This window comes from Colobus angolensis, unplaced genomic scaffold, assembly GCF_000951035.1.
Source record: "Colobus angolensis palliatus isolate OR3802 unplaced genomic scaffold, Cang.pa_1.0 Scaffold39, whole genome shotgun sequence".
Classification (NCBI taxonomy): domain Eukaryota; kingdom Metazoa; phylum Chordata; class Mammalia; order Primates; family Cercopithecidae; genus Colobus; species Colobus angolensis.
The window spans coordinates 3,441,304-3,452,320 of NW_012117265.1; the positions used below are offsets into that span (position 1 = coordinate 3,441,304).

Consider the following 11,017-nt stretch of genomic DNA (forward strand, 5'->3'; position numbering starts at 1 on the left):
TGTATGTGTGTGTAGCATGTCTGTGCATTTGGAGTGAAATTGCGTGTGTGCTCGCATGTGGAGGTTGATGGCGATAGTGTGACTGTGAGTGACAGGGCATTGCTGGGAGGGTGTGTATTGCGACAGGTGAGTATGCACTTGTGCGTTTGTCTATGTGCTGATTTTCGAGGGCAACCGTGTGTGTGGTTATGCGTGTGATTGTGTGTCTCTGAGTGCCCCTATGAGGGGTGTAGTTGTGATTTTTGGGTGCAAATAATTGCCCATGAGGATGAAGGTGAGTGGGGACGAGTATGGGGGAGCTCTTCGGGAACCCATAGTTTCTTTTGCATCTCTTTAAATGGCTTCACCCCATTCTCCCTTTCCCTCCTCTGCCCCAAATTGGCGAGTGCCCGTCTCCTCCCCTCCCTCCCTGTCGCCCCTCCCCCACCCCGCGGTCCCCAGAGCCGCGATCAGCACCATGGACAGGGCCTCGGGGAGGGCGCGGTGAGGGGCGAGGCGAGGCGGGGCGGGGCGCAGGGCGGCGCGGGAGTGGAAGTTGCTCCCCCCCCCCAACCCCAGCTGCTGGAGCCTTGGGTGTTTTTTCCGAGGAATTTCTCAGGGGCCCCCAAGGGGTCCCGGGGGCCGCCGGATGGGTGAGTCAGCGCTGACGCACGCCCAGCTGCGCGCATCTGGCTGGGCGCCCTGTCCCGCCCCGCAGGGTTAGGAGTAGGGGGCGCTCTGGTAGTCAGGGGATGGCGTGGCTCCCTGGGGCTTCCCTGATCTGAGAGACCTCAGACTAGGCCCTCCTGGAAATCCCTTTCTAAGGTGAGCTCAGTCTCCCAACACAAACACACACACACACACACACACACACACACACACACACACACACACCCCACAGCACACTTCTTACTTTGGAGTCCAGGAAGGTGCTTGTCCATATGGTTAATCCCTGATTGGACTATTCCGCATTCCCACGCTCACACATCCACATGGTCGTGCAATCTCAGGCATCCACTCTGAATATAAGTCCCCTGGGACTCGAGGAATGTGAAACACCGTGTCCAGGCAACCCTCTCCAGTCACCCGCCAAATGGTTCCAGCTTTTATGACCCTCCCACGCGCTCAGATTCTCACACATGCTGCCCCTGACATCCAAATAAACACTGTCAACATTCACAACCCATCACCCACTCTCTGACTGGGTCACACTCTCACACAGAACGGCATGCCCCCACCAGAAGTCCCAGGTGTTACAGTCACAGACACACCTGCAAGCTCGCTGCAAGCGTTACATGGCCACGCGTCAAGTAACTGCACCTAATCCCTCCATTAGAAGCAAAATATTTGCACACATTGACACCTGGAGGAATGACATGCCCAGCTATTCTCTGCCTGGCTCATTCAGACTCACCCACGCTTGTACAATCTCATGCACATACACATATTTGCACACACACCGCATACCTGGGGGATTCCCAGCCATGCCCTGACTCAGCCCCTGCCTCTGTCCCTTCACATCCCAGACCCCAGCCAAGATCCCCCTGGGGGCCCTGACCAGCACAGGGGAGAGTGGCAGGAGGCAAGTTGGGCCCCTGACAGACCCCCCACCCTCTGTCCCCGTAGGCAGGACTCAATGCCGCTTGTGTGCCTTTTTGTCATAATGCCAGCTATGAAAAGAAAGGGCAGTCAGTTTCTGAAAGGTCATTCCAGAAGGGACACAAGTTTCAAGCAGGATATCTTTGAGTTGGATGCTGGGAAGGACTTTCCTACTGTAAATGAGTGGTAGTTGAGGGAAGACCCTCTTTCCTCTGCAGAGAGGGTAGTGTGCGGGTCAGGGGAGAGCCTCAGCCTGGGTGAGGTCCTTGATCTCAATCCTCCCCTGGGCCCCAGCCTGAGATGGGGCAGCTGGGATGATTGTTCCGTGGGGAAGTGACTCTTGTGGTCAGCAGAGCCTGGGAGCCCAGATCTCAGCCCCAGGGGACTGCAACCCAGATTTCTCTTAATGACAGCCCAGCCACAAAACAGGCAATTAGAGATGGGGGCTGGGGTGATGGGTTGGGGAAGGCGAGTGGAGAAAGAGAGACTGAAAAAAGAGAGAGAGAAAATGAGAGAATGAGAGAGAGAGAGAGGGAGAGAGAAAGAGACTTGGACGCAGATAGGGGCCTGGAAAGACCCAGCACAGAAAGTGGGACAGAGAGAGGGCGGGCAGGGATGGGGAGAGAAGGAGATTGGAGGCAAGAGGAAACAGAGGCTGACACAGGCCTCTGAGGAGTCTGGAAAATGAGGGCTCTGACCTAGGAAGAGTGGGAATCGGGGTCCTTCATCCAAGCCCCTGCCTCCCCAACGTCTTACCCCCCGGCCCCAGCTCCCCGTGGTGAGATCAGCAGAGCCGCCCCCAGGGGTGAGGTCATGGCAGATTCAGGAGAATCTAGCTCCTGCCAAGAGGCTGGGGCAGGGGGTCAGTGGGACAATTTGCTGAGGGTGGGGGGAGGGGGAAATCAGACAGGGGGCTCGGGGCCCAAGGGAAGCCCCCACCCGCCCCTGCCCAAGCCATGTGGTTCCACTTAGCACTGGCTGGGCTGCTTTTCGGGGTGGGGCTGGTAGCGTGGCCTAGATTAGGAACTGTTGGGCCAGACAAGTGCTTTCCTCAGCTGCGATGAAAGAGGGACAGGGTCAGACAGGGGAGGTCTGGAGGTTATTGGAGGCAGCTGATCAGAAGAAGAAGGTCAGAGAGATGAAACGAGGAGGTCATGGGTCAGGTGGAGGAGATCAGGATAGGCAGTGGGAGAAAGTCGGGGGTAGTCAGAGGGTAGAGGTCAGAGGGGAAAGTCAGAGGGAGGAGATCAGAAGGGAAAGTCAGAGGGAGGAGGTCAGAAGGGAAAGTCAGAGGAGAGATCAGAGGGGAGGCTCAGAGGGAGGAGGCTGGAGGAGAGCATCAAAGGGAGGAGATTAGAGGGGAAAGTCAGAGGGAAGAGGTCAAAGGGGAAAGTCAGAGGGAAGAGGTCAAAGGGGACATTCACAGGAAGGAGGTCAGAGGGGTATGTCAGAGGAGAGGAGATCAGAGGGGACGCTCAGAGGGAGGAGGTCAGAGGGGAAAGTCCGAGGGTGGAGGTCAGAGAGGAGGGTCAGAGGGAGGAGGTCGGAGGGGATGGTCAGAGGGAGGAGGTTACAGGGGAAAGTCAGAGGGAGGAGATCAGAGGGGAAAATCAGAAGGCGGAGGTTGGGGTCAGGCAGAAAAAGGAGATCAGAGGGAATAGACTGGGGTCAGGCAGAAGAAAATCAGAGGGTCAGAGGGGGTAACTGGAAAAAGAAGTTAGTGGGCATGGTCAGAGGCAGAGTGGTCAGAGGGAGGAGCTCCAAAATGGCTGTAGTCAAAAGGAAGAGGTTGTGGGTGACAGTGGTCAAAGGAGGAGGTTAGAGAAAGGGAGGAGGTGGGGGAAGAAAACACACTAGAAGCCCCTCCTCTCCACATGGGTTTCCTCTGGCAAGGGGGCTCCAGGCCTGGGATGTAGCCCTAGGGAGCCTGTGCGGGGGAGTGGGGAGAGGGGGACAGTTCCACTCTGGGGCTCAGGCCAGGAAGCTTTGATTCATCCCAGAACTAGGTCAACTTTTTTTCTCACCAAAAACCAAGGGGAAATAAAAACAGAGTCAACAGGCTGCTGAGGTCGGAACATCTGTGGGCTGATGAGGAGGCGGGGGGTGCTGGGGGCCCAGGCCTGCTCCTTCTTCCTGAGCCACAAACACATGGTGTGAAGGAGGGAGAGGCTGAGCCCCCCCTCCAAAAAAAAAAACCCTGAGCATCTATCCTGGAGTCCTGGGCTTGTTCTAGCTGTTCCCCACCTCTGCCCCCCACGGCTTCTCTCTGCTGCAGATCCTGTGGATGTCCTGAAGGCCCTGGGTGTGCGGGGACGACAGGCTGGCGTCCCCGAGGGGCCTGGCTTCTGTCCCCAGAGGACTCCAGAGGGTGACCGGGCATTCAGAGTGGGCCAGGCCAGCACACTCGGCATCCCCACGCGGGAACTCTTTCCAGGTGAGTTGGAGTAGGAGGCCTGGGTACCTCCCTAGAGAGAGGCACTGCTGGGCCATCTGAGCTGCCCTGTTCCCTCTGCCCACCCAGATGGCCACTTTCCTGAGAACTTCTCCTTGCTGATCACCTTGCGGGGCCAGCCAGCCAATCAGTCTGTCCTGCTGTCCATCTATGATGAAAGGGGTGGCCGGCAGTTGGGCCTGGCACTGGGGCCAGCGCTGGGTCTTCTAGGTGATCCCTTCCGCCCCCTCCCCCAGCAGGTCAACCTCACAGATGGCAGGTGAGCATGGGGAGAGTGGGCAGGGGTCCGTGGATGAGGGGTGGGGTGGGAAGCACCCACACGGAGGTCATCCCCTTGCAGGTGGCACCGTGTGGCGGTCAGCATAGATGGTGAGATGGTAACCCTGGTAGCTGACTGTGAAGCTCAGCCCCCTGTCTTGGGCCATGGCCCCCGCTTCCTCAGCATAGCTGGACTCACTGTGCTGGGGACCCAGGACCTTGGGGAGAAGACTTTCGAGGTAGGAGTTCAGTGATGGGGGAAACTGAGGCAGAGGGTTGGATGTTTTGTCTGCAGCCTGAATCTGGAGAGGATATTAAAGAAGGAAGATGTCAAGCTTCAATCTATCCCCAGGAAGCTGAGGGAAGCAAGTGTATGCTTTCACGCACCGTTGCAGCTTGCAATTGTGAAATTGCAGAGCCACAAGACCATAATTTATTTATTTATTTTTTTGAGACAGAGCCTTGCTCTGTCGCCCAGGCTGGAGTGCAGTGGCTCGATCTCAGCTCACTGCAACCTCCACCTCACAGGTTCAAGTGATTCTGAGCCTCCCGAGTAGCTGAGATGACAGGTGTGCACCACCACACTCAGCTAATCTTTGAATTTTTAGTAGAGACAAGGTTTTGCCATGTTGGCCAGGCTGGTCCTGAACTCCTGGCCTCAAGTGATCCACCCACCTTGGCCTCCCAAAGTGCTGGGATTACAGGTATGAGCCACCGCGCCCAGCCAACACCATAAGTTGTGACGATGCCTACTTGACTTGTAGGAAGATCCGGTTGTGCCAGTGCACGCTTGTGTGTGCCGTTGCAGTGCATGACTGTGAGATTGCAGAGTCACAAGACCATAAATTGTGACAGCACCTACTTGGCTTGTTGTGGAAAGATCTGGTGGTGTTGTGTGTCTGAGACTGTGACCTGAGATGGTGCTGGTTGCTGTGATAGTGTGTGATTGTATAGGGGCAGTTATAACTTTGGGAGCCAGCAAGCAGCTGTGTTGTGTGGCAGTGTGATGTGTGTCCTGGGTGTGGAGACCTTTGTTAACTGTGTGTGACCGTGATGTGTGTCACCTCTGGGAGGCCAGGACCTGATCTACCTCATGTTCCTCCTTATCCCTAGTACCGGATCTTCCCACAACAAGCCAAGTAGGCATCGTCACAATTTATGGTGTTGGTCGGGCACGGTGGCTCATATCTGTAATCCCAGCACTTTGGGAGGCCAAGGCGGGTGGATCACTTGAGGCCAGAAGTTTGAGACCAGCCTGGCCAGCATGGCAAAACCTTGTCTCTACTAAAAATTCAAAAATCAGCTGGGTGTGGTGGCGCACGCCTGTAATCTCAGCTACTTGGGAGGCTGAGAATCATTGGAACCCATGAAGGAACTGATGCACCCCTAGTGGGGCAGATGTGTGGGATGGGATGTGGCTTGTGGTTGGGATCGGGTGTGCCCCTGATAGGATCTTTCCTTCTCTTAGTTACAGGGTGTTGAGGAATCACTAGGGCTGTCATGGGGTCACCTCCTCTTTACACTTAGTGTGCTCTGGGTGGGAGAGCATCACACCCTGGTACCAGGAGGTGGGCAGGACTTCTGGGGGATGGGGGATCAGAGTAAGCCTGTGGCTGTATAGCTGCCTTCCTTGACTCCTACACCCCCAACCCTCAGGGAGACATTCAGGAGCTGCTGATAAGCCCAGATCCTCAGGCTGCCTTCCAGGCTTGTGAGCGGTACCTCCCTGACTGTGACAACCTGGTACCAGCAGCCACAGGGGTGAGTGAGGGGCTCCATGACCCCTAATCTCAGGACACAGGCTGGGTCCTTCCTGGCTCCAGATCCCTGAAAAGAGTGAATTCTCATCCCCCAGACATGGGGTTAAGTGACCCATGACCTCAAACACATCCCAGGCATGAATGACTTTGACCTCAAGTCATATTCCTGAGCCACCCTTGACCCCAGGTTACATGAATAACGTCAACTCCAGGGCACAGGGCTGAGTGAGGACCCATGGACCATGAGCCAGCCTCACCCCAGGTGACCTGAAGGATGGGGTCTCTGCTGGTGGGATGCTCTGGACCTGACTGGGACCCTCCTCCCAGGCTCCCCAGGGTGAACCAGAGACCCCTCGTCCTCGGCGGAAGGGGAAGGGAAAAGGGAGGAAGAAAGGGCGAGGTCGCAAGGGTAAGGGCAGGAAAAAGAAGAACAAGGAAATTTTGACCTCAAGTCCACCTCCTGACTCGCCAGAGAACCAGGTAAGAGCCCTGAAACCACCTGACTTCCGGTCTTGACCATCTGACTTCTGGTCTTGGTGCTTGACTTCTAGTCTCCCATCCTTACTAATCTCTGGTCCCTCATCTATGATCTTTTTCTCTGGTCTCTGATCCATGAGCTCTGACTTCTCTCAGCTGACTGATGACTGTCAGGGTGACTGATGACAGGGTGGGGGTGGGTCCCATCTTAGGAGCTCTCTCAATCTCCAGTCCTGGGGCACTAGAGGGAGGGGACAGACCCAGATAAGTTCCTGATTTTAAGGGGGTTCTTGATGAGGGCTACTGTTTAAAGGGGATCATTGGCTGGGTTGAATGATGTGTTCATTAGTTACTGTGTCATTGTTTGGGGTTCCCTTCTTGGGGTCATTGGGGATGGTTATTCATTGGGAGAGTCATTAACTGGGGGCATTATTTGGCTTCCCTGATAGGGATTGCTGGATAGGGGGCAATCATTGAGGGAGATATTAATTGAGGTCAGTGTTTGGGATGCACCTAGCTGGAGATCACTGTGGAAGGTCATTGATAGAAACCATTATTGGTGTTACCGATGTCCCCAGTTTAGGATCAATGACTGGGAGGTTGTTGGTGAGTGGTCACTGACTGGAAGTCATAGTGGCGTCACTCGTCAGGGCCACAAGTTGGAAGAGTGATTTTCAGGGGGTCGCGGATGGGGTAACTGATTTGGGAGTCCCTAAGGGGATTATTAGGAAGTCATTGATAGGTGGAATTACTGTTTGGGGGTCATTGGTTAGGACACTTTTGTTGGCTCATTTATGGGTATTCATTGTTGGAGCATCACTGGTTAGAGGAATAATTGATTAAGGGTCACTGATGGGGGTTATTAGTTGGAGAGTCACTAGTTAGTGCTAATAGTCAAGAGAGTGTCGCTTGTTGAGGTCACTGGTTGGGAAAATCACTGAATGGAGCAGTAACGGGTTGAGGCCAGTGATGGCAGTGGGAGGGGTTGTTTGTGGGTCACCGGTTCTAGAATCACTGGGGTCTGTTGATGTAGGTCATTCTTGGTGGGTCACCGGGTTGGGGGGTCCTTGGTGGGGGTCATTGCTTGGGGTCTTTGGCTGGTGGGGGAGTCAATGGTTGCACTACATCTCAGTTCCAGATCTTCTTGGCCGAGAATACAGACACCAGGAGTAGTGGGCCCCTCTTCAGCCCCTTCCTCAGCCTTGTCCCCTCACCTGGGGCCCCACCACCCTCTTGGGGCCCCACCACCCTCTTCCACACCCCCCCAACCCCCGCCTTGACCCAGTTCCTCTGCAGCTGTGCAGGCTAGAAGGAGCCGCCACTCCCTCTCTGACTGTGGCCTGGCTGACTGGCCGCTGAACTCTGCCTTGGGAGAGGACATGTGGGCTAGGCTTCCGGGAGCCTGGTCCTGAATGTTGGACCTTGACCTTGACCTCTGGGTTCCAGGGCCAGCCTGGCTCAGCGCCTCCTCCATCCATGATGGCTCCCTCTGCTGGAAGCCCTGGTCCAGCCAGCACACTTTTGTCTCCACTGGCCTCCGGTGCTCTTTGGGGAGCCTCCTCTGTCCCTGCCCCAAACTGGGAGCTCCTGGGGACAGTGGGAGGGTGCCTCCCTTTTGTCTTGATTGCCCTGACCTGAGACCCAAAGCTCCCTCCATCCCTGCTCCAGACCTCCACTGACATCCCCAAGACAGAGACTCCAGCTCCAAATCTGCCTCCGACCCCTACGCCTTTGGTTGTCATCTCCACTGTGACTGCTGGACCCAATGCCACGATCCTAGAGGTTGGATGGGGCTGGAAGAGGGAAGACCCCAGGGGTCTGGGGGGTGGTAGACAATAAGGAGGTCAGGGAAAACTTGGTCTGTCCTAATGTTCTCAGGGGAGCTTGGACCCTGACAGTGGAACTGAGCTGGGGACCCCGGAGACCAAGGCAACCAGGGAGGATGAAGAAGGAGGTGATTCCACCATGGGCCCTGACTTCCGGGCAGCAGAATATCCATCTCGGACTCAGTTCCAGATCTTTCCTGTGAGTCTAGGTGGCTGGGGTTAGGTGCAAGAGAGTGGGATTCCTATTTAAAAATTTTTTAAAAAATTTATTTATTTAGGTGGGGTGCAGTGGCTCCCACCTGTAATTCCAGCACTTTGGGAGACTGAGGCAGGCAGATCATTTGAGGTCAAGAGATTGAGACTAGCCTGACCAACATGGTGAAACAGCACGTCTGCTAGAAATACAAAAAATTAGCAGGGAGTGGTGGTGCACGCCTGTAATCCCAGCCACTGGGAAGGCTGAGGCAGGAGAATTGCTTGAACCCGGGAGGCAGAGGCTGCAATGAGCCGAGATCGTGCCACTGCCCTCCAGCCAGGGAAACAAAGTGAGACTCCATCTTGAAAAAAAAAAATTGTTTTTTAATTATTTTATTTTTTCATTTTTTTTTTAACTTTTGTTTTAAGTTCAGGGGTACAAGTGCAGGCTTGTTACATAGGTAAACATGTACCATGGGGGGTTTGTTGTACAGATTATTTATTTCATTACTCAGGTATTAAGCCCAGTATCCATTAGTTATTTTTCCTGATCCTCTTCCTCCTCCCACTCTCCACCCTCCGATAGGTCCCAGTGTCTGCTGTTCCCCTCTATTTGTCCATGTTTTCTCATTTAGCTCCCATTTATAAGCGAGAACATGTGGTATATGGTCTTCTGTCCCTGTGTTATTTTATTTCCTTACTTTTCTCACATCTTGAGGGCTTAGAAGGGATTCCTACCAGGAGCCACAAAAGGCCAGTCTCTCTTTTGACTTCGGCACCTGCTTGTGTCAGGCACTGTGCTAATAGTTGACTCTGTGACTAGAGAGAGGCGCTTTTACTCCAAGTACCAGGAGATGCCACTTGAGCACTGGTGAAGGAACATGATCTGACTTGGAGCTTTAAATGCTCCCTCTGGGCCGAGGGCAGTGGCTCACGCCTGTAATCTCAATGCTTTGGGAGGTGGAGGCGGGAAGATCGCTTGAGGCAGGAGTTTGAGGCCAGCCTGGGCGACAGTGAGGCCCCATCTCTTAAAAAAAAAAAAAAAAAAAAAAAAAAAAAAGAGCTCTCTGGCGGCTGAATGGCACATGGACAGTAGGGGGAGCCAGAGGGGCTGCAGGGAAGCCCGCGATCTGCAGTGGGGATGTGACCTGAAGGGAGGAACGGAGAGAAGTGGACCAATTTGGAACATGCTCCATTTTGGTCTTAGTGAAAAAATGGATACACATTCGATGTAACCGAACCCAAGCTCAGTGGCTTGGTATTTGAAAGGAAAACAAGAGAGACGAGAACTGGTGGAAGGAAAAGCAGGTTTATTCCAACAGACAGCAAACCAAGAAGATGACGGACTCTTGTTCCGAAGCACCATCTTAAGTCAGTACAAATTTTAGGCTCTTTTTATGTTAAGGGCAGGGAGAAGAGAAGAGGGTAGAGATCAAGAGGTAACTGAGGCAGGATACGGTGACTCACACCTATAATCTCAGCGATTTGGTAGGTTGAGGCGGGAAGATCACTTGAGCCCAAGAGTTTGGGACCAGCCCGGGTGACATAGCGAGACCCCATCTTTACAAAATAAAGAAAAAATTAACCGAACCCAGTGGTGGCGCGTGCCTCTGGTCCCAGCTGAAGCGGGAGGATAGCTTGAGCCCAGGTGGTGCAGGCTGCAGGGAGCCATGATCACACCACTGCACTCCAGCCTGGGTGGCAGAGCAAGACCTTGTCTCTAGAGAAAAGAAAAGAGGTTTGGGCTGGGCGCGGTGGCTCACGCCTGCAATCCCAGCACTTTGGGAGGCCGAGGCGGGAGGATCAAGAGGTCAGGAGATTGATTGAGACCATCCTGGCTAACATTGGTGAAAGCCCGTCTGTACTTAAAAATACAAAAAATTAGCTGGGCGTGGTGTCGGGTGCCTGCAGTCCCAGCTACTTGGGAGGCTGAGGAAGGAGAATGGCATGAACCCGGGAGGCAGAGCTTGCAGTGAGCCGAGACCATGCCACTGCACTCCAGTCTGGGTGCCACAGGGAGACTCTGTCTCAAAATTAATTAATTAATTAATTAATTAATTAATAATAAAGAAAAGAAAAGAGGCCAGGTGCAGTGGCTCCCAGTTTGAGTTCAGCCTGGGCAACATAGCAAGACCCTGTCTCTACAAAGAATAAAATTAGCTGGGCATGGTGGTGTGTGCACCTGTGGTCCCAACTGCTCAGGAAGCTGAGGAGGGAGGATCACCTGAGTCTGAGGAGATCGAGGTTGCAGTGAGCCATGATTGTACCGCTGCATTCTAGCCTGGGCAATAGAGTGATCCTGTCTCAAAGGAAAAAAGCAAAGCAAAGCAGAGAAAGCAAGCAAGAGAAGAAAGGAAGGAAGGAAGGAAGGAAGGAAGGAAGGAAGGAGAGAGAGAAGGAAGGAAGGAGCCAAGCATGGTGGTTCATGCTTGTAATCCTGCATTCTAGCCTGGGCAATAGAGTGATCCTGT

General features: G+C 54.0%; 1 protein-coding gene across 1 annotated transcript in view; it reads left to right on the top strand.

Moving 5' to 3' along the window:
- Positions 1 to 262: 262 nt before the first annotated feature.
- COL5A3 (collagen, type V, alpha 3) overlaps positions 263 to 11,017 on the top strand; it is a 53,110-nt gene continuing 42,355 nt past the window's right edge. The window contains exons 1-11 of the mRNA XM_011954960.1: positions 263 to 274; positions 442 to 632; positions 1,202 to 1,289; positions 1,606 to 1,624; positions 3,854 to 4,012; positions 4,100 to 4,289; positions 4,371 to 4,527; positions 5,945 to 6,049; positions 6,376 to 6,528; positions 8,194 to 8,307; positions 8,404 to 8,550. Of these exons, the coding sequence (XP_011810350.1) occupies positions 263 to 274; positions 442 to 632; positions 1,202 to 1,289; positions 1,606 to 1,624; positions 3,854 to 4,012; positions 4,100 to 4,289; positions 4,371 to 4,527; positions 5,945 to 6,049; positions 6,376 to 6,528; positions 8,194 to 8,307; positions 8,404 to 8,550 (1,335 nt within the window). The remainder of the gene's footprint in view (positions 275 to 441; positions 633 to 1,201; positions 1,290 to 1,605; positions 1,625 to 3,853; positions 4,013 to 4,099; positions 4,290 to 4,370; positions 4,528 to 5,944; positions 6,050 to 6,375; positions 6,529 to 8,193; positions 8,308 to 8,403; positions 8,551 to 11,017) is intronic.